Source organism: Crocodylus siamensis, chromosome 10 (assembly GCF_052110815.1).
Source record: "Crocodylus siamensis isolate JL-2025a chromosome 10, ASM5211081v1, whole genome shotgun sequence".
In the NCBI taxonomy this organism is placed as follows: Eukaryota; Metazoa; Chordata; order Crocodylia; family Crocodylidae; genus Crocodylus; species Crocodylus siamensis.
In genome coordinates, this window is record NC_143404.1 from 12,623,368 (window position 1) to 12,645,628 (window position 22,261).

Genomic DNA, 22,261 nt, shown 5'->3' on the forward strand with positions numbered 1-22,261 from the left:
ACAAGTTGCCTCATTGCAGCCATTTCATCCCCCAGCACATCTGTAGAAATAAGCTCATCCACCACAATGTTCCAGGCAGCGATGAATGAGACAGCATGAAATCCCCTGGTATTCCCAAGGGAAGGGCAGGGACTCTGTCAGGATCTTTGCAGCAGTCCTCAAAGCCTGTCTGAACAGCTGCTTAGACAAAACTGGCAGTGTGCAGTTGTGTCACCGCAAAACCATTTCTTCACAGCTACAGCTTGGCCACTTAAAGCTCAAAGAGGAGACAGAGCCGCAGCCATGCACCTCATCCAACACGAACAAGGCCTTCAACAGGAGAACTAGAAGCCTGGTGTGGAAGGTGATGTTTTTGTATCAGGGCAAGGAGCCTTCTTTTCTCTGGAGACCTGGGATGTGTGTCACAGAGATGGAACAAGTTACATATGGTGTGTGGGGCTTTTACAGGCCCCCTTGGAGGTGAATGCTGCATCAAGTGGAGCCAGCTAGAGTTGCAGAGGCAGAGAAAAATCAGTTTACAGCCCTCTCTGCTTGCGAGCTGAACAGGCAGCTCAGTGAAGGCAGCTGCAGCTGCATCACAGTCTCTCTGGGCCTTAGTGCCCATCACTTGCCTATGTTAGAAAGGGTTGGGCAGCACAAATGAATCCTCGCTCAGCTACTACAGTAGCAGGGGCCATACGGGTACCCAAGGGAGACAAAAGAAGCATGGAAAGGAGCCTGTCTTGTTCTAGTCCCCGCTGGGCAGATGTCTTTGTTGTAAAAAACAAACAAACATGTATCAGCATGACAACACCATGGATGAATCTGGCTCTTTGTCTTATTTGCATTAAGTGGACTAAACTGAGCCTGCTGACAAAACAATAGTCCTCCTCTGCCAAAAGCATTAGCGTAGCTTGGCCTGACTTTCAGCTACGCAGGAGATAGTCTGGCATGTCCTTTCAACAGCAAGCAAGAAGTAGGGGACATTAGCAGCAGCTGCTTCCCCTTGTATTCTCATGAATGCTTTCATGCAGGTGGAGGCTACCAGGATTTGTCTCTAGTCCCCTTTGATCAGATTCCTTTTGCCTTGTAAAGGCAGGGAAAGGCAAGAAGACTCTCTTCTTCGCAATTTAAGATCCAATAGGATTTGCGAATGGATGCAGCCATTGCAGATACAACTGCCAGCAATTAGCTAACAACAAAAAATCTAAATTGGCTCCGAGGCTTCGGCTGAATTAATCCTGGATTAGCCTAACTGCTTCTGACACCTGGCACAAATATGCACAGCTGCATCAGCCCCCATCCTGCTATGATGAATTTCCCACCTTATTTAAATGGAGCTTCAGTTCCCCAGAACTGGCTGGCTAAAGAGCCCCACAGGAGGTCCCAAAAGAAAGATGGTTCATAAATCTAGATGCTGACTCCTGGTCACCCCTCCCCAGTCTTTCCCCTTGTGACTGATTTGGTTTATAGGCTGGCACCTAGAGTTAGAGATCCTATTTAATAAGTGCTAAAAAAAAGTTTAACAAACAGTAAAATATGTCAAAAAAAACAAACTGGCTGCAACTGAACTTGGCCATCCCACACACTTACAGCACATCCATGGCCACAGCCTCCATGCAGTGACAGGTATGTGTGAAGGACGCTGTCTCCAATACCCTTTGTTAGTGCCCAATAAGATGATTCAACATTTAGTCAGGGAGTTGGAAACAAAACCTCCTTTCAACCCCCTCTCATTGCTGACCAGGGTTTATAAAGCCATCTCAACAATGGAAATGAAGCTAACAGAGAAAGACGTTTATCCCTGCACTACCTGAATAGGCCAGAAGCATACCAATGCAAGCATATTTTTAATCATCCAGACATGAGCATCTGAAATGACTGGCAGAGCTGGGAGCAAGACTGGGACATAGTGAACACGTGCGAGTGAAGCCTCAATGGAGTCATTCTGATCAGTGACCTAAGCCCCTGTAATGAAATTTTCCCAAATCTAAGGGGGAAAATTATTTTCCCAAATCTATGCCTTTTATACCCACTTCTGAAGTGATCCGAGTATTTCCTGTATATTTACAAGTTCTTAAAAAGTTATCCTCACTCAAATACTACTGGCCAATTCAAAAGTGGTAAAGAAATAAAAGACCTTCACAACCCTCAATTTATAAACGAGTGCAAGGTCAGCCCTTGGCCAAACCAGATACCAGAGTGAAGCAGAACCTGTTACCTGTTCCCTCCATCCCACACAATAACTTTCTTCTCCAATGCTAATGGCATCTTATAGTTTTCTGTGCAATATGGGTCACCCAAATGATCCTTTTTCTTGTTCTAGCACAGCATTGAACTGCTCCAGTATAATACAACCAAGGGTATAGACCATAAAATACAACAATGAATAAGCAGAATGAAACTACCAAGAGACCAGAGGAGGCTCAGTTGGAGATCGCTTCAAAACACATTCTTCAGAATAAAACTTTATCACCTCCAAATTTTTTTTTCCAGGAAAGAGCTATTCCACCCAGAAAAGGGACTGGAAAAAATGCCAATCTTCACTCCTCCAAGGCATCTTTGTTAGTTACGTAAAATTAATGCACTTACTACTTTTGTCTGTCTGCACTATACTCCGTATAGCTGGATTCTATTCCAGCAGTACACCATCAACAGACATGTTCACCTTAGTTTAATTATTCCTGTGCAACCCCAGCGAAAGTGAGGGATGGCCCAGATGTCACTAAAGCCACAGCCTGGAATTGCATGGGCCATAAACTGGCTTGCAGAACCTCTGGTGATGGAATTGTTACTATTTGCATTTCATCTTGAATTTCTCAAGCCAGGTAGGGCAAGCAATTACCTTTATCTTGCATCATGAACATGGAGCCCCAGGACGGCAGATTACGGAGATACCTTCCAGGGCAGAACTGCTGTTTAAATGCATAATTCAATTTTGTGTCTGTGTTGCAGGGTGATAATCTTCCCATTTTCCTACTTGCACCAAGTGAAAAAACCAGACCTGTTTTAATTCATAGATGCCTCCCTCTGCTAAAGAGCCGGCCAGCCATCTATTGTTTACCTACAATTCAGCTTTGAAGATGTTACTTGCTGCCTGAGAGAAATAAGATACAAGCAGACAACAGCTGGCCATGAGCTCAGCAGAACAAGGTTATATTAGAGCATGACAGAAGGCTTTGTGCAAAAAAGCCGTCACCCAGAGGAACTGCATAAACCCAGCAAGATATGTTATTAAAACACTGCTACGAATCAAAGCTGCATGCCTGGGACCTGACATCGCCCTGCTGAAGTGCAGCTGAAACCAAAACTCAGGATCAAGATCGTAAACATATTAAAGAAAGGAGAATGGTTCACTATAGTCTAGTGATTAAGGGACAAAGCTGAGTCAGGAGACCTAGGCTTTCGTTGCTATTTGACACAGATTTCTGCCTGACCTTTGCCCTGATCTTAAAAAGCTCCTAGTCTATCTGCCCATCAGGAAAGTCTTGCAAAACTAAATCAATGACTGTAAAGCACTTGGATACAAGATGGTGAAGTGCATAATACAGGGGAGTTTTCTGCGACACCACACAAAAGGAACGTCAGTCTGTCCCCCACACTTTCCCAGCCATGTAAAAGCTCCACATTTATGCTGTGCAAGCATTCCCTCCAGTACGTCCAATGTTCTAAAGCCTTTGGGATGAGAAGGGATGCCCAATGGGAAAGCCTGGAACTGGGGGAAAAAATTCCCACACGTTCATGGCCATAAGTGATTTATGTTGGTATTATCCAAAGGCCAAACTGAAAAGGCCATGGGGAGATGCAACGGGAAGGGAATGCACAAGCTGTGTGAGACTACCACCATCAAGCACTCCAGGGGACTCATACACAAAACAGTCTTCCAAACATATTTCAGGTTATATGTAATGCTGGCACCACTCCAGAAGCCAGAACTTATTAAAGGAAAGTTTTCAGAGGCCTTGTAATGTTAATGCAACAGCCACAGTGGTTACAAACAAGCCACTGCAAGGTGGAAGCCAACAAGTTCCCTGGAATGGGCCCAAATACAAGACCAACAGTGTGTGGGGTGGATGATATGGGACAGGAGTCATCTGTCAACTAGAAAAGCATCTGCCAACTAGGAAAGTCTATCAGAACTGCATTTAGATAAAGCTTAGGACAGAGGCTGGCAATGAGCCCCAGAAGCAGTTCAGGGGCTTCCCTGTTCCTGGAATCTTGGTCACCATATTCCCAGCTGCAGTTATACCACCCAGTCCTGCCCCTGATGAGCTCCCTCCAAGTCCAGTGGTTTCAACAGGGCAATGAAGTGATAGGGTTGGCAGCCTAAGGGTTAAATATTCTACAAGACAAGGAAGCCATTTTTGTTAAATGCAAAGTGCTAGGACAGGGATAGGCAACCCCCAGTACGGGTGCCAAAGTATGGCACGAGAAGGCGTTTCGCTTGGCACATGAGCCTCAGGGTGGACAGCAGGGAAGGGGAAGAGGCTGGGGCTGTGCTGCCACAATAAGGACTGGGCCCCTCATGGCTTCCCTGCTGCCCACCCTGGCATGCCAACCCCTTACAAGTTGAGGCTGCAGGTGTTTTTGACACTCTGTCCAAAAACACTGCCAACCCCTGTGCTAGGATGAAGGAGCAGCTTTGGGTGTCAACAACCTCTGGAGACTGCCTCCAGCCCCGACACAGAATCTAATAAAACCCAACCGGCAAACACACCTTCAAGCTGCATGTCTGTCATGCAATTTAATGAATAGCTCAGTGTCACTTAAAGCACTGACCACTGAGCATATACATATACATGAACTACAGATATAACCACAGGCTGGACTATAAACAGACCCACTCTCAGGATTTCAATGGGTTTAATAGTTTATTAGTTTATGGTGGTATAACTCCAGCCGGGAACATGTCTCATACTTTGAGAAGGCAACACGGCATCAGTGGTTAGACTACTGAGACATGCAGGTTGTGTTCTTGTTTCTGACGTTGGCTATATCTGACTGAGGGCAGGTCACTCCTCTCCATCTACTTCATTTTGTAAAATGACATTTCCTACTTTCCAGGAGAGGTCTGTTTTTATTGCTTTGCGCCCTGGTTACCTCACCTAATAGGCAACATAGCAAGCCTTGCAGCTCCCACAACACAACAGGAGAGGAACCTGGAATCTCTCCTGACTTGTAGATTAGCACAAAAGCTAACTAAGCTTCAGAATCTTTTATTCCACGGTAGAGCTGATGAGCCAGAAATAACCTTGCTTAACTTTCAGATCCCAGGAGAAACTACTGCAATGATGAGTGCTACAGAAAATCTTCAGAGACAAAGCTTGAAAGCAATAGGTTTGTATTCTTGCAAAAGGAGCAACTATTTTTATAGACACCTGAGAGAAAAACAAACATGAAACTTCACAAAACTATCTGTAAAGGTCAAACTTGACCTGCCCTATAACTGACCCAGCTCTCCCAGCCTTTTTGAGAATGAAATCACCTGACAAGCTGCTAGCTGTTATCTTTAAAAACTCATGGCAATTGGGGGAGGTCTCAGACTACTGGAAAAGGGCAAACATAGTGCCCATTTTTAAGGAAGAAAAGAAGGAAGATCTAGGGAACTACAGACCAGTCAGCCTCACCTCAGCCCTCAGAAAAATCATGGAGTAGATCCTCAAGAAATCCATTTCTAAGCACTTGGAAGAGAAGAAGGTGATGAGGAACAGTCAGCATGGATTCACCAAGGGCAAGTCATGCCTGACCAACCTGATTGGCTCTGTGGCTGCGGGGAAAGCAGTGGATGTGATATACATATACACTGACTTCAGCAAGGCTTCTGATATGGTCTCCTGTAACGGCATTCTCCATGCAAGCTAAGAAAGTATGAGTGGATGTATGGAGTGTAAGGTGGATAGAAAGCTAATTTCATAGTCAAACTCAATGTCTCGAGATCTACTTGGTAGCCGGTATCAAGTGGAGTGCCCCAGAGGTCAGTCCTGGGTCCAGTTTTGTTTAATTTCTTCATTCACGATCTGGAAGATGAGATGGATTGAACCCTCAGCAAGTTTGCAGATGACACCAAGCTGTGGGGTGTAGGGCTAGGATCCAGAGTGATCTAGACAAATTGGAGGATTGGGCCAAAAGAATAGCATGAGGTTCAATAAGGACAAGTGCAAAGTCCTGTACATAGGACAGAAGAATCCCACACATGGCTACAGGCTCGGGACTAACTGGCTAAGCAGCAACTCTGCAGAAAAGGACCTGGGGGGTTACAATGAACAATAATCTGCATATAAGTCAACAGTGTGCCCTTGTTGCCAAGATGGCTAACAACATACTTACTGGCTGCATTAGTAGAAGTGTTACCAGCAGATCAAGCAAAGTAGTTATTCACATTTATTTGGCAGTGGTGACACCACGCCTGGAATACTGTGTCTAGTTTTGCTCGCCCTGTGGCAAAGTGGGGCTCCCTGACTAGCCATGGTGCTAGTTTCCCCACTTGCCTTTGGGCACGTCACCCAGCTGACTTGCTTGCCATGCCTTGTTGTTAACTAATTAGGATATTAATTAATTAAAGTGGGAGGCTGCCCATTCTTGCCCCAATGCCAGGGGGCGCTATCTGCGGCTCCATTCCTCCCCTACTACACTGCAGCCCAAGCCTCGCAGAGGGCATCCAGATGACAGTGCTCCCGGCCTACAGCCAGACCATGCTTAGGCCTCGTTGTCAGGCCTCAGTCACACACGTTCATACCGCCCTCCTCTCACTAGGGCCTCACCATTCGACCCCCCCCTCACCAGGTCTCTTTCACACATCAGCAACTCATACTGCCTTGTTCCCTCTTGGAGCAGGCCCCTTAGGCCATAGGCTTTACCTGCTTCTTACCTTGGGTGGCAGATGTACCGTCTTTTGGGCCTCCCCCGCAACCCTCACCAGGGTAGCGGCCAGCCAATTACCCGACTGGGTCTAAGCCTGCCCTGGTCCTTCCGGAGGGGCAACTCTATACATATAAACATACTGGGCTCTAAGCCCTCTGATTTTCCCCCCTTCACTGGGGCTCAACATCTCACACTGCCCCCCTTCACTGGGGCTCCACATGTCCGCCCCCTGACTCAGGCCGTCCGCTCACTGGGGTCCTCATTTCCACCCTCTCACTGGGGCCACCCCCTCACTGGGGCTACTTATCTCTGCCCCTCTCAGTGGGGCCCCACACTGCCCCCTCACTGGGGCCACCGGGCTTCCTTCCCCAGTGGGCTAAGGTGGCCATAGCTTCCTGGCCCCAACTACCTTTCCTCGGGGTCCTACACCTCACAAGGCTCAAGTGGCTGCAGCCGTGCCTGGCCCCCACTCTTCCTCCTCAGGGACTTGCACCCCACAGGGCTCGGATGGCCACAGCCGTGCCTAGCCCCAACTACATCCGATGTTACATGACCCACCGAAGGGGAGGGCTAGGGTTAAGGCTCCCCTACCCACCTTTCACCAGGATGATAACTAGCTTGGCATTTCCTGGGGGCTCCCGTGCCACAGAGTCCCACCAGGCCACCCACTCCTGGCAGGGTGCAGTTTTAGTTCATGCCCAGGACCAGGAGCCTCAAAGCCATCCCTTACAGCTCCTACCCTTACCTCCAGGATGTTGCATGGAGCCTTAAAGTCAGACGATGTTACTGCCTGGCCTGCCAGCAGCAAACTGCTCTACTTATATAGGTGGCCAGAGATCTAAAATGGCCACTGCAATCAAACACCTGCTGGCTGCTTGGCTCTGCTCTTAAAGCGGCAGGCACCAACTGTGCCCTGTCACACCCTCCACTATAGAAAGGATGTGGACAAGTTGGAGAGGACAATGAAAATAGTTTGGGATCTGGGGCACATGACTTGTGAGAAGAGGCTGAGGGAACTGGGTTTATTTAGTCTGCAGAAGAGAAGACTGAGGGGGGATTTAATAGCAGCCTTCAACTACCTGAAGGAGGGTCCAAAGAGGATGGAGCTAGACTGTTCTCAGTGGTGGCAGATGAGAGAACAAAGATCAATAGTCTCAAGCTGCAGCAAGGGAGATTTAGGTTGGATATTAGGAAAACTTCTCTCACTAGGAGGGTGGTGAAACACTGGAATGGGTTACCTAGAGCAGTGGTTCTCAACCTTTTTTGTACCAGGACCCATTTGTAAACATTGATGGCCAGTCCTGACCCGGTGCCCCTCACTCCCAACCTGATGTCTCCTACCCCCAGGCCCAAGACCCCAGTGTGTTGGGCATGGGGGGCCCCAAGCAGCACCTTTCAGGCTGGAACTCTGATAGCCTGCAAGGGAAAAGCCATGGTTTCCCATGTTCTTCTCCTTTGAAGGAGAATCCATTTTTTTAAGTTTGTTAATCCGTTTTTAAAGTTTGTTTGCAACCCTTTCATATATTCTTGTGACCCACTTTTGGGCTGTGACCCACAGGTTAAGAAATGCTGGCCTAGAGAAGTGGTGGAATCTCCATCCTGGGAGGTTTTTAAGGGCTGGCTTGACAAAGCTCTGACTGGAATAATCTAGTTAAGGATGGTCCTGCTTTGAGCTGGGGCTTGGACTAGAATAGATGACCTCCTAAGGTCCCTTCCAACCCTTATTTTCTATAATTCTAGGACACCTGCAGTGATTTGATACCACTGTATGGAAGGCACTATACAGAGTTGATTTACAACTAGTAAAACCACTGCTCGTTTCAAAGAGCATATGGCTGTGCTGAGCTCCTTACCTTGCTATCCAGCTTCTTCATTGTCACAAGATCCAAAGACTTCAGCGAGTGCCCAGTTGGAGTGATGAAATACAGACAGACGTGGATCCTTGTGTCATGATAGTTAAACAGGGAACGGCGGATTTTCAGCTCTTCTTGCAAGTAGTTTTCAAACTGCGTGTCAATGTAATCAACTATTGGCCTGTAACTACAGACAGATGCAGTTAGCAACCTGAATGCTGATGTTTAATGTTATCATTTTAAAGACTTAATAATGCGTCTGTGGTACATTATTTAAATACTACTTAGTAAAGTCATAAATAATGTTAGTCTGCCAATGACAGCCTGAAAAGTGTTAGGTTCACAGAGTTTATAATCCAAAGGTAATTCTGGTCACTGTGTTACTATGATAAATGATGATGGAAGTGAAATATAGAAAAAAATATATAGCAGACAACCAACTTTGGCCAGATTTTAGGTGAAGGCAGCTGGCCAGTGGTCTGTAATCTGCCACTGCAAGTTGTTACCATGAACAGCAGTGGCAGATTACAGAGCACTGGCCAACTGAAACCACTGCAAAACAGCCACTGCCCAAGGGAACAGGAAGCTCTTTAAGATCCCAACACAGTGTCTCCAAATGCCCTCCACACATTCTCTCCCACATGTACTGTAGCAGCCTAGCCTGGCCCTGTGCAATTAACTTCACGCACAGTCCCTCGAGCTGCTACACTAAATCTATATGGCTCTGCTGGGTGCACAGGTGCATAAATGCTTTGCCTCCAATACTACAACTGGAATTGCAGGCAGCTACATGCCAGAGTGCTACAGGCTGGTGCAGACACTACAACTAAATGGCACGTGACCTGCCTTTCATCTTTATTGATCTGGTCTCCAAATCCCACAGCATCCACAATCGTCAGTTTCAGGTGCACGTTGCTCTCCTGCAGGTCGTAGGTCCGTGGTCGCAAGCGCACTGTGTTCTCATAGTGACTGGCCTCCTCTGTCTCAAACGTGGTATTGAAGAGTGTGTTCATTAAGGTGGATTTCCCAATGCCAGTTTCACCTAGGAAGTGGAAGCAAAAACCATCAGTTTGCTCTTGCAGTCACTTCAAAGGAAATTAATTACAGTGCAGTACTAAAATAATACTAGGACAGGCTATGACAAATCTCCCATGGCAAAGTGGTCTAATCACAGAGAAGTGACTACTGCCCTGCTCTAAAAGGCGCCAGTGCTAAACCTCTGTGTACTACATAGCCATCTCTGTGCCACCTCTCATCTGAAGAACTAAAGCACAACCCAAACTTGCTGCTCCTTCTCCTTTGCTGACTTGCACTTTGGAGCCTGACGTCAGAAGTTTGGAAGAACTTGACGCAACTTTGGAGTCTTCAGCAGAGACAGAATCCTTGACTTACCTCCTTCAGTTACAGCGCTGCAGAACAGTAGGCTCCATTTCTGCATATAATGTACTCACAAAACAGCAGCTCTGGATGCTTGACACAGGTAGCAGCACAACATGTCTTATTTTCTATGCGCCTGCTCATATCTTCTTATCCTTTTTTCTTTGTGGTAAGTTTTCTCACGTGTTAACAGAGCTCAGTTTTGTATTCTGGGGTCTTATTTTTGCTGCATTTCCTTGATATTGTCACAAATCACTATTGGGACTTGCACAAAAGGGAGCAGCATGCTCACCTTTTGCTGTCTGAGATGCCAGATTCAGATTTTGACTGTTTATGATATAGATCTCTCTCTCTCTTTCCTCCTTTTCATTTTATTTTAAAGGGGAGCAAATTTGGCCCAAAGCAGGGGAAGAGGCAGCCAAGACTGAGAACCTGAGGTTATCACAGAAACTGAAGGAAAGGTGTCACCTGCTCTTTATTCAGTCCTGTGTGACTGGCTTGTGCATGGCCCTCCCTGAACACAAACGGAGGGTACGTATGCATACAGAAATACAGGGAAGTTTCTCTTGCTGTCTGGAGACCTCATTTCCCAATTACCATGTACACAGGTGGATGTACAGAACTCAGGAGAAGCCTGGGCTCCTTCCTTTATCAAGAAAAGTTTCTGTTATTTGAGGTGGGCAGCAAAATATTGTAAGATCTCATTGCAGCCACAGAAACCCTTTCTTAAGCTTCCATTCACAACCAGATGGAGGCAAGACCAGCCTGGAGGCCTTCACATTGCTTGTTCCTCAACTATATTCTTAGCCCTTTAGTCTCAAACATGCCATTAATAAGAGTCAAGGGGCGGCAGGGTTCTCATAGCTTTCCCCCTTTCTCTTCACAGAAACAGTTCTTTGAAATCAGGTCTGCAGTGCCTCCCCTCTCTGGCTTACATCCTCACTCTGCTCACCCCACTGGCCCTGCACAGCTGTCCCTCCATCTCACAGGGCTGTGCTCAGCTTCAGCTGTGCCCTGGGACAACCAAACTGCACATCAGCCAGCTGCTCCTCCGCTGGGGGAAGCCACCTTTGTCCGAGGCAAAGAGGTGCTGGGGTGTTTGAACGATCCTAAAATGAAAAGGAAACAAGAGCCTGAGCTAGCTAGGGAGAACAAGTGACAGGGGCCTAGAGAGGCTGGAACGTCTCAGGCTTCCTCCATCAGAGGAGGGGGAAGATGAGAAGAACCAGGGAATCTGTTTCAGGCAAACAGGCACTGTGGAAAAGTGCCTCCCAACGTCCTGAAGAATACGGGACGGGGAGAGACTGGAGAGGCAACCCTGAGTCCCGAGAGAAGAGCAGAGGGCCCGGAAAGGGCCAAAAGAGTCTCCTATCTCTCAGGAGGAGATGCAGCAGCACCAGAGGTGCCTCACTCAACCCTGACGCTGCCCCAAGCACGCTTTAAAAGAGTGTGCCAGGTGCTCCTGGGTGCATGCTCCACTATTCTGGTATAACTGGAAGTCGCATGCTGGCCCTGCAGAAAAGCTGGCACTGGGCAGGAGAAGGCTGGCAGGGTGCTGGAGAAAGCCAGAACGAGCCTGCGTAGCCATGGAGAGAGCCAGAACACCGGGGAGAGCCAGCACAGCTTAGAAAACCAGCACATGGAAGAGTGCCAGTTCATCGAGGAGCGCAGGCATGACAGAGAGAGCCAGCAAGGGTGGGAAAGCTGGCCCGCTAGGGAAAGCTAGCTGTATGGGAAGAGTCAGCCGCAGAATGAAACCTATAGGAGATCGCTGGAAGCCCAGACACCCAGAGAAATGTCTGGGAATGGTGGCCTAAGGCAAGACCTTCAGATAGAAATCAAGGGGAGAAACTTCAATTATGAGTGCAGGAACATTTGAGGCTCCAAATACTTTATATTATGTTCAAGTATAGGTTCACTGAATTGTTGAAGTATGGACTGATTCTAAACGGTATCACCCTGACTACTGGGCCGTTTGTTAGGGGGGGTGCAAAGCAGGCAGTATTTAACTCAGATTCGGCCCAATTTGGGGGACAGCAATTTGATTTGCTAATTCGGATCACTGTCCCGATTCGATTCAGCTAAATCTGAAGATTCGATTCCGATTTGGAGAATCTGCGATTTGGCCATAGACACAGCTTTAAATGTCTTTTCTACATACCTCAAGGTACCATAAATGCTGAGATGGTGGGGCGGACAGAACGTCCCACAGAAATGTGCGTGGGGGGGTCCCCTGCGTGCTCAGTGTCTCGGCGATTAGCTGCGAGGGCACCCTGGGTACCACCCCCAGACCCAGGAGGCACCAGTCACTGAGCCAGGGGGTGGGGTGGAGGTCCCCCGAGTCAGACCCAGAAGTGGATTGGAAGTATTTCTGGCCCACTTCCGGGTCCGCTGCCAAGTGCATGGGGATCCCTCCTGCGCTCCCGTGGGATGCTCCATCCACCCCAGCATCTCAGCGTTCATAAGCTGCCTGGTACCTCGAGGTACGTAGAAAAAAACCCATATTAAGATGTGTCAGTGACCAAATTGTCAAATCTCTCCGAATTGAATTGGAGGCTTCTTATTCAATTCAGAGAGATTAATGGGTCTCCCGATTCGATTCGGATATTCAGCTGCCAAATCAGGCCGAATCTCCTCAAAATCGAATCAGCGACCAAAGCTTTGCACAGCCCTACCAGTTATCAAAGACTCATCGTGACTTGGCTTGTGACTTTTCATTTTGTTTACTTGGGACACCGGGTTGGTGTAAGGATGGGGTAAGGGGGAGGCAGGAGCCCCAGGAAGATGATCAACAGTCTCACCAGCGTGATTAGTTTAATCAAAATCCTTCTGAATAATTAATTAGAACAAGCCGTGGCAGGCAAGACCAAAAAGGAGGCAAGACCACACTGACATGAAGAAAGGGGAAAAGAGTGTCATCTGTAATCAGAAAACCCTAACTGAATGGGAACAAGACCTAGGCACCTGTAAGTAATGAGGTACTCGGAGCCTTGTGCAGAGTCACTGACATCCTTGAAAAGAAACCCCCCTTTCCAGGACATGAGGCACCAGCAAGTTTGCAAGCACTGGAAAGAACAAACATGGCATTTGGGAGTTCCACTTGCTGGCAGCCTGAGGCAAACCCCACTCAAGGGGCTCGGGAAACTACTGAGATCTGGCTCCTTGTAAATACTCCCACCCTGCTTAAAAAACAAGCAGTGGGAAACTCTATGCCTTGATACTATGTGCTGTTCAGGTGACTGCAAACCAGCACGACAAGCAAAACCGGCCAAGTTGGAATAATAAAGAGACAGGCAGAGGAAGATTCACCTCAGGCAGCTGGCAGGCATCCAAGGAAACTTCTGACAGATGAGTTGCTTTGTCAAAGACAAAGGTGCTGGGGTGTTTGAAGCAGTTTTTAACAAGCAACAAGGAGAACAAGTGACAGGGGCCTAGGGAGGATGGAGTGTAGCAGAACCCCGTTTTTTCTTTTTTTTCTTTTAATTATTTTAAAATGCATTTCCTCCCCTTCCCCAATCATTTCTGACTTGGTCTCTCCCTCTCTATTCCCTATAGATAAGTATAAGTGAGCTAAGACATGGGATAAGCTTCAGCATTTTATTTTGGTAGCAAGTTATATTTGGTGTTTTTTCTCCTTTATACTGTATAATTCTTATGTTTATATTGATTTTTACTGTTCTCTATTACTGTTTTACTGATACTATATGATTTAGGCCTACATATGCAAGTTAGTGTAAGTCACGTCTTGTAATGTCAAGCCTCCATCTTGGGTCCCCTGCTGCTGTGTAACCTATGACTCATACCTACCCCTCCTATGCAACTTGGTTCCTGAATGAATGGGGATGAAAGCAGGTGCTTGAGAGACAACGGCAGTAGGTCTATAATAGCTCTTTCTGAATGGCCAAACCATCAACACCAATTGCCCTTGGAGCCACCCTCAGCATTCAAGAAACAAAGATGAGGCAACCCACCATTGTGCCAGGCTGCACATGCTCAGTAAGAACATCTGGAACTCTCTGGAACAGGGCAGACATTGCCTGGACAGGGCCTCCCCATAGGAAGTCAGAAGTAGTCTGCCCCATAAAAAAGGGTAGTGAAGACTGACTCCTTGGCACACCCTCTCCATCTGGACTAGCACCACATCATACCACCTATCCACCCAGAGGCCCTGCCGGTGACCCCCTCTGGACAACACCTACTGGACAAAGACCCCTTTCCAGCCTGGATAGGTAGCTAACACTCCCACCCTCTCTTCAACCAAGGACTTGAACTCTGTTTTTCTTCCCTACCTGGACTCCAACCCTTCCACTGAGTCTCTTTCAACTGCTAGCATTGTGAATACGTGTGTGTGTGTCCGTACACCAATAACTTCATGCAGCTGTGTAGTGTGTTGTCTGTTTAATAAACCTGTTATTTGGACCCCTGAGTTGGGTTTTGCTTTACTATGGTTCCGGCCCTGCTCCAATCTCCACTCCTTGCCCCTCTAACTTCAGTCTCATTTCTCCCTCTCCTGCTTCTGGCTCACCACCACCTCCAACACCTGTCCTGAGCTCCTCCCTGCCTGCAACCCCTGTTTCTTTTCCAGCCTTATCCCCACTGCCTTTCCCCCAATCTCTGCTACTGCTATTGCTTTGTCTCCACTCTCTTTTCTCCTGATCTTTGCCACTGTTATTGCCTTGTCCCCACTGCCTTTTCCCCTGAGCTCCCAGGTTTCTGCCTCTCTCTTTCCTGGCTGTCTCCTCCTTGACACCAGGCTTTTTCCCTTGCACCAGCAACCTCACGTAACCCTGGGGCCACTTGACCTTAAGCAAACCCAAGCCTCAGTTCCTCAGCCAGCTTCACACTCACACACACACACACACACCAGTTCACATGCATACAACCCACCTACACATACAGGTAAGTTCGTAACTTGGATGGTATGGTATATGTATGTGCTTGGGGTACCTGGGATACTTGAGGGATGGTTAAGGCAAGAGAGTTAAAGTGTAGGAAGTGAAAGTTGCCAGAACCGGGATTAGAACCGGTGGACTAGAGAGAAGCTGGCTGAGAAACTGAGGCTTGGGTTTGCTTAAGGTCAAGTGGCCGCAGGGTTACACGAGGTTGCTAATGTGCATGATATACGAATTAGTGATCTGTGTAGGTGTACTGAGTGTGCGGGTATGGACAATTGATTTTTGTCTAACTTTTGGGGTGTATAGTGTATGTGCTTGAATTGGTGATAGGTATGCATGTGCCTAGGCTTGTTTGTGTGTGTGTGTGTGTGTGTGTGCGTGTGTGTGCGCGCGCGTGTGCACCTAATTGATTCGTGTGTCTGTATATGTGCAATTGTGTCACTCCCTCCTGTCTAACAGCACAATATTGAAATCCTGAGAGTTGGCCTGACCCCTCAGGGCAACAGGAGCATCTAAGGAGATGGCTTCCTCCATCTCTCCTGATTTATGGAGTTTCTCTTAGTCACTTCGTCTCCCCCAAGGCTTCTTGGTTGTCCTGAGTCAACCTCAAAAGCTGTTTTGTAAGATCTACAGCAAAGGCAAAACAAGATAAGGATGTATCGGTTTGGGGTGAGTGCAGTTAAACCAATATCATATGCTTAGCACAAGACAGTGCTGCGCAGAGGCCACACCAAAGTGCCACCTTGCCATACAGCCTTGGCAAAACACTGCCCAGGAGCAAATTGGCAAGGATCTGTCAGTTTGGGGTCACCCTCGTGCCCCAATGCAGCATCCATTTCTGCCAAGCTGAGTGCTTCAGCTAAGCAAAGGCAGAGAGTGTGAAATCAAACAGGGACAATGCAGAAATGAGGTAGGAAGGGGCCACATTACTGAGGGAATAAATGTAGGGGACATTAGGAAAATGTTCTTGGTAGAGTCATAATAAAACCTCAGAAACACATCAAGGATTAGGTTCCCTCTCAAAATACCTGACTAACCAGACAGCTTGGAGGCAGAGAAGGCTTTGAACTGACGGCCTGTGTATGTAAATTAATATGACACTTTCCAGATCAGCCTCCAAAGGACCTCAATTCATAATATATGACAAGTGGGGAGGGGGCTCTGGTGGGCCAAGATGTACAAAGAAACAGCAGGAGGAAGTGGCCTTTTGATTACCATCTGGGGTCACGGACAGGAGGTGGGTAAGAGGGCCTGTCCTCCTAGGCTGGCTTCCCTGTGCTGCCCAGAAACAAGGCAACACCATACAAGCCACATAGCCCTTGTAGCTTTACAAAGCTATCATTTCAACTGTGTGTAGCACAGCCCTTCCTATTCCAATGCCCTAGAACTCGTACAATGTCTAGAGCAGTCATCAGCTAAAAAGGGGGAGAGTAAGATGACTAGCAAGCTATGGGTCTAGTGAGGCAGCACACTGATTACCAGGGTTTTATTTTAAGCATAGTGGGGGGCAAAACCTTTCTGCTTCTACACTGAAGAGTTAATACAGCTTGGAAGAGGAGTACTGTAAGTAAAGGGATGAAGAGCCAAATCCCTGGTTCTACCAGCAATGGATAAGGGCACAGAAAGGAGACTGGGACAGAACGATGAGCCATGTTCACCCTACAGGAAACTCACTCAAAACACTCAATACCAATATACTCACCTGTTGGCAGGAACCAAACTGACCCTCCACATGCAGCCCAGTTTGGGGCATGGCAAAGAGCATGGATATGCAAATACAGTCAAGGGCAGTGGTTTGGATTTTCTCCTTTTTCCAAGAGTTCAAAGATCTCTTTCACTATTTCAAAGAGGTTTAAGGTCAGAAGGGACCATCAGATCCCACCCAGGGAAATAAATGCATCTAGGACAATTGCACTGTCTCCTGCTGCTGGTAATCTTTTAAGGAACACTTCTGTGAAGCCCAGAACCAGGTCTGGAGTTGAAGTTAAACTCCAGAAACAAGCAATACTGTTTCTTCGTGGGCTAAATATGAAGTGTGGCTAGGAATACTGAAGCAGTTGGGATCAAGGTAAGAATAAGAGTCCACTTCACACTCCAGATAAAGCAATATTCAGAACAATCTACATGTAGAGGTAAGAGGGAAATGCTAGAAAGATATTCAAAATCTCAAGCTCTGCCCTGCCTCTCATGCCCAAGCTCTTCCCCTCCTTTAACCTGTCTCCTGCCCACATCTCAAATAGGCACCATCATTCAATTACATTTTTGTGAATCAACAACCCAAAACAGTTTTTGTTCAGGTCAATTGAAACATTTAATTTCCACAGTTATAGAACAGTGTTTTGAATTTGACAATGTTAATGTTTTACTCCGCTCCTCTTTAATTTTAAAAAGGAACAAGCCATTTTGAACCAGGAAGTTAGACCAAAAAAGACAAAAAGAAACAAAAAACAACATTCTGAGGCAAGAAATTAGTTGAAAACACCTCTTTCCTGCTAAAAGATCATATTTTGACACAATGTTTTGAACACAAAAAAAAAACTAGCCATGCAAAATATTTTAACAGAAAAAGCAGTTGTGTTAATAATAGTTATGCAAAGGAAGAGTTTCCATCATTAAGAAACGGAACGTGGTGTTTTGTTAATAGAAGTCAGGACTCTAAGGAGCTACTATAATCGCTGCCACTTTGGCAGAAGCCCTGGGGAATTAATCAGGAGTCTCCAGAGCTAAAAAACCAGCATGAGCTGCTGCAACCTTAACTAAAAATTCAAGGTCCTCTGGCTGGAGCTGCACGAGACTTATCTTTTAATGAGAAGGCCCAAAGGAAGATGACTAAGGAGAGGGGGGTGACTTGGGCAGTAGCCCTTGGTGCTGCCTTTGTCAGGAGGCACAAAAATAGCCACTTGCCATGGCAGCAACTAATCACACCGTTGCAGTCAGCCCTCAACGGCAGCCTTTGCTGCCCTATGTGAAGCTGCCTTGCTAAAGCTGTCAGCTCTAGCTGGCCTCCAAAATCAGTGGGTGCCTTTGAAATGCAGACCAACACGACCTGTCCAAGGTCGCAACTTGACAGCAAATGGACCACAATGCTCTGTGCCTGCTGACCCAGAAGCCACACTACTGTCTGCCCAGTGCTGCTTGTCAGCTAATAACCCTGACTTGCAGTACAGCATATTATTTGCATGACACCCCTGCAAATAAGACATGTACCTTGTCTAGGAATAGCAGAAAGAAAGAAAAATGATGTTTTCCTTTTATCCCAACTGTTTGGAATCAGTTTCCTTGTGCAAGAGGCGCCCCAAGTTTCAATTGCTAATTTTCAGGGAAGGTAAGCGTGAATAAATGAGGCAGCTTGCCCAGAGTGTGGCCAACTGCTTCTGGTACAGGGCACCATGGCATGTCTGGGCAGGGAGTGCAGACATGGCAGAGAGCAGGGAACAGGATTCATTCTGGTCCTAACTCCAGGATGTGCCAGCTGATATTCTACAGACAAAACAGACCCTCTGTGAACCCCCCCCCCCCCCCCCATTCCAGGATCAGTTGCTTTAGGGTTTGCTCCTACTATTTCTAAGACCTTCCCATTGCGCTGCACTTTGCTTACCCACACAGAGGATGTTGAAGCTGAAGCCTTGAGAGACAGACTTGCTGACGAGCTGATCGGGAAGACTATCGAATCCAACATGGCCCCCCAGGGAGAGATTCCGCTTCTCTTCAGTCTGTTAAAGAGAAGGAGGCAGGTCAGCAGAAGCCAGGAGAGAGTTGGAGGCATAAGGGCCGGGGAGTGAATGTTACAAGATACGTTACCATCGTACTGGAGGCAGAGCAGGTCTCTGCAGCAATCTAGCCCTGCCCGCAAAGGGGGTTGCAATGTTTCGATATGCCACATTCCAGACACGCTGGTAATTATAGCCAGGCATCAGGAGGAAAAATCTGATCTTAACAAGGAATTATCTTAAAGAGACAAGCGGCTCCAAATGCTGAGCCAGTTTGGCAGGGGAAAATAAACCGGAGCAAAAAGCTACTGAGTTCAGTTTGCAGAGAATAAAAAACGGAAAAACATCTTCACACATTACCTGCCGCTGCCCCTGCTCCCCTCCTCTGCTCCAAAGGCTCCTGCCCCAAATCACATAAAGCTACTCTGCAGCTTCTTCAGGCTGTTTCCCCTTGGCTTTGCCGTAAGCAGCTTTGTTCAATCGCGCTGCAGGGGTGTGCATTACACCAAAAGGCAAATGAACCCTCCGGCCTCACCATCTGCGACCAGGCCAGGCTCCGCTGTTCCTGTTCCTGTCTCCCCCATGCACACACCTTGCAATTCCATCTGTCCCCTTCCCCCGCAAGCGGAAAAAAGGAACCTTTACTGGAAACTTTGTTTAAAAAGCAAATACAATAAGCTTTTGAGGAGTATCGAAGTAGTAGGACAGTCTCCCGTAATACCATATTTACTTGCATCGCAGCCATTCTCGTATGATGGCTGCACCCCTGAAGACTGCCTTAAAATTTTGAAGAATTAATAACCTGTGCAATGGCTCAACCCACATTTTCAAAGAAGCAGATTCAGAAGATGATTCTGAATGAAAGAACCAACCATTGAAGAGTGGAGCGCCCCTGCGCAGGAACAGCACCCTGGAGTCCGCACAGTCACTCTGCCCCACATATGGTCTCCTTGGTAAAGACTGTGCAGGATGGGGAAGGACACACGGACATTCAAACACAGAACTGCACCTTTTGTTTAGCACCAATAGTGCCTCAGTCTTGCTCTAGTCTAGGGTACACGTAATGGCTTCCCCCTAGTTTTTGGCAGCAAGATTGGGTTGGCAGAGGGGAAATGACTATTATGCAAGTAAATATGGTAAATCAAAGGCAAGAAGAAGCGCAAAAGCCTCCAGCAGAATTGGCTGTTCCCTCCCCTTTTGACTCTGCTACGCCAGTCTGAATAAGTACGCACAAGCATGAAGTCCCAGTCCCTCAGAGGATGCTAGTCCAGCATGACGGGAGCCATCACCCAGCTCCAAAGCCTGTGACCAAGGACTGACGGTGGCCTCATGACACACAGTTGTGTTGCACTGACACTGCACTGTTAAAGAGTCACAAACGTTCTTGTGGTTTTAGTCCCTTTGAGAAAATGAGTCTCTGCTCCCGTCAGGGAAAAGGCAGCCTCCCTCCCCCCAAGTACACGGGGACATCGCCCAGACAACTGCACACAAGAGCCCAGAACCAGTCACCAACCACTAAGGTACACAGTGGCCACAGTATAGGCATGCCCTGGCTCAGGCCCGAGATGAGCTCACAAGTTACTAGGCTCTACACACAACACCCGGCAGAACTCAGTGCGCCGTGCTACGCATAGGGACCTACCGAATTTGCGATTTCATCGATTCCATGAAATCCGGGCAATGCCCATGAAATCTGGGGGGGAAGAACCTGATGTCAAATAAAGTGAAGGGGCGAGCAGTCTTCACGGCACTGGGACACCCCTCCGGGGCGGGAAAGGGGGAGGGGAGGGGCTGCCTACCCTAGGAGCTGCCAGCAAGGTGGCTGCCACCCCCACCCGATTGGCTGTGAGAGCTGCCTGTCATGTGGCCCCTGCCTTCTCCACCAATCAGCAGTGATGGGCAGGGCTGCATGGCCTTCACAGCCAGTGGCAAGGCCACATGATAGGCAGCCCTCACAGCCAATCAGCGGCAAGGGACAGGGCCACCAGGGCCCTCAACCAGAGGTGTGGGGGCCCCAATGCACTCTGCCCACCAAACGGCTGCCGGGTCCCGCATTCTGCCCGTGAAATCGGTGGGCAGCCTCCATGAATTAGCTCGAGTCCCCCGCTACATCGGATTCAGTGGGCTCCTCCTTTAATTACACCAGGGTGTCAATAAACAGGGATAACTTGGTCCAGTATTTCAAGTGATTAAGAGCAGAAGAGTGGAAGTTTATTTATGCATGTTTAGATTCCCATAATATTCACACTCTCTCCATGGCCAGCTACTGCCACAGAAACAGCTGAGCAGACTGCCAAACTGAGGCCAAATTCTCTCCCCGTTTGCAAGCCGCTTTTAAACACACTTACCCCTAGTGGAGAAGCAAGCATCCACACATGATATTATAAGCATTAATAACTTTTCCTTTGGGGAATAACAGTGTGGGGGAGCAGACACAGGCCGCAAGGGGGGGAGTATACGCTCTTCGGTTCCTACGCCCTGCTCTTCTCCCTTAACACTGCAGGGCTCAGCACAGCCAGACTACAAAAGACACGCGCTCAGAATCAAATAAGCCAGCTGCCAAATTTTAAATTATTCCCAGGGGGAAAATAAAAGAAATAACTTGAGATGCCTTCTCCCTGTGAAAGCAAGATTCCTAAACAAAAGATGAAATCGAACAAGTTAATTTAGAATCAAAGCTTTCTTTAATTTTGCCACGGGGAAAATACCTAGTTACCTTATCTAAGTGACTTTTAATCACAAAAAATAGCTCTTATATAGCCAAGCCACGTACTGGTCCTGAAAAAACAGGACCTTCTTTTTGTGTGTATTGATCTGCATTTGTTACCGTCTTGCGGATGAAAATTAACATATCACTCTCGCCAAGGGACTTCTAGGAATGAAAGACAATCTGACTATAAGCGTTTGTTCTTGTGAAATCAATAGCATTTTAATCTATCCACATTGATTGTTCTCACCGACAGAGGAAGAGGCCATCATCAGAAATTCCCCTTTGGGAGAGTGTGTGTCTAGTCGGGCTCCGGCACGGTCTAGAGCTCAGACACAGAAAGTATTTCTCACTGTATATCAACAGGAGCCGGGTAAGGCAGGGAGGGCAGCCATGTCACAAGGCAACCCCTGCACTGTCACTCTGACACCCTTCTCCTCCCCGTGCGACTCCCTGCCCCGTGCTTCCTGCCTGACCTGTTGGTCTCTTTTGTGCTCCCTGCCATTTGTGTTGCAGACTGGTCCTCCCTGCTCTGAAACCTGGCCACTCCTCCTACAAGACACGCTGCACTTGGAGGGGAAGCCTCTCTTCTTTCCTCCATTAACCTCCCAGGGCAGTTAGAGACGCTGCTCTTCCAAGCTTTGAGGGCCTTTGGCCTTTGTTTTAGTGTCTATTTTCATTGTCACTTTGTTCCTATGCCGGTCACGGAGCTGGCTGTTGCAGTGGCTCAGCATCCACAGCTTTCACCTCCCAAGTCCGGTGGTCCTTATGCTGCATCACACAGGAACCAGGTCTAGAAGAGATTTCCCAGCCTATGACTGCAGCAGCCATCTAACAACCATTTGACCAAGCCTTTGCCCAGCAAGAGGTCAAGGCTGA

General features: G+C 47.7%; 1 protein-coding gene across 3 annotated transcripts in view; it reads right to left on the bottom strand.

Annotated features, from left to right (window-relative positions):
• Window positions 1–22,261, bottom strand: part of SEPTIN8 (septin 8) — a 65,271-nt gene that overhangs the window by 22,995 nt on the left and 20,015 nt on the right. For 2 of the 3 annotated variants that reach the window (XM_090020640.1, XM_090020642.1), the window contains exons 2-4: window positions 18,564–18,678; window positions 9,540–9,735; window positions 8,694–8,880 (exon numbers count right to left, since the gene is read on the bottom strand). In XM_090020640.1, the coding sequence (XP_089876766.1) occupies window positions 8,694–8,880; window positions 9,540–9,735; window positions 18,564–18,678 (498 nt within the window). The remainder of the gene's footprint in view (window positions 1–8,693; window positions 8,881–9,539; window positions 9,736–18,563; window positions 18,679–22,261) is intronic. The other variant, XM_090020641.1, reaches the window with a different exon arrangement.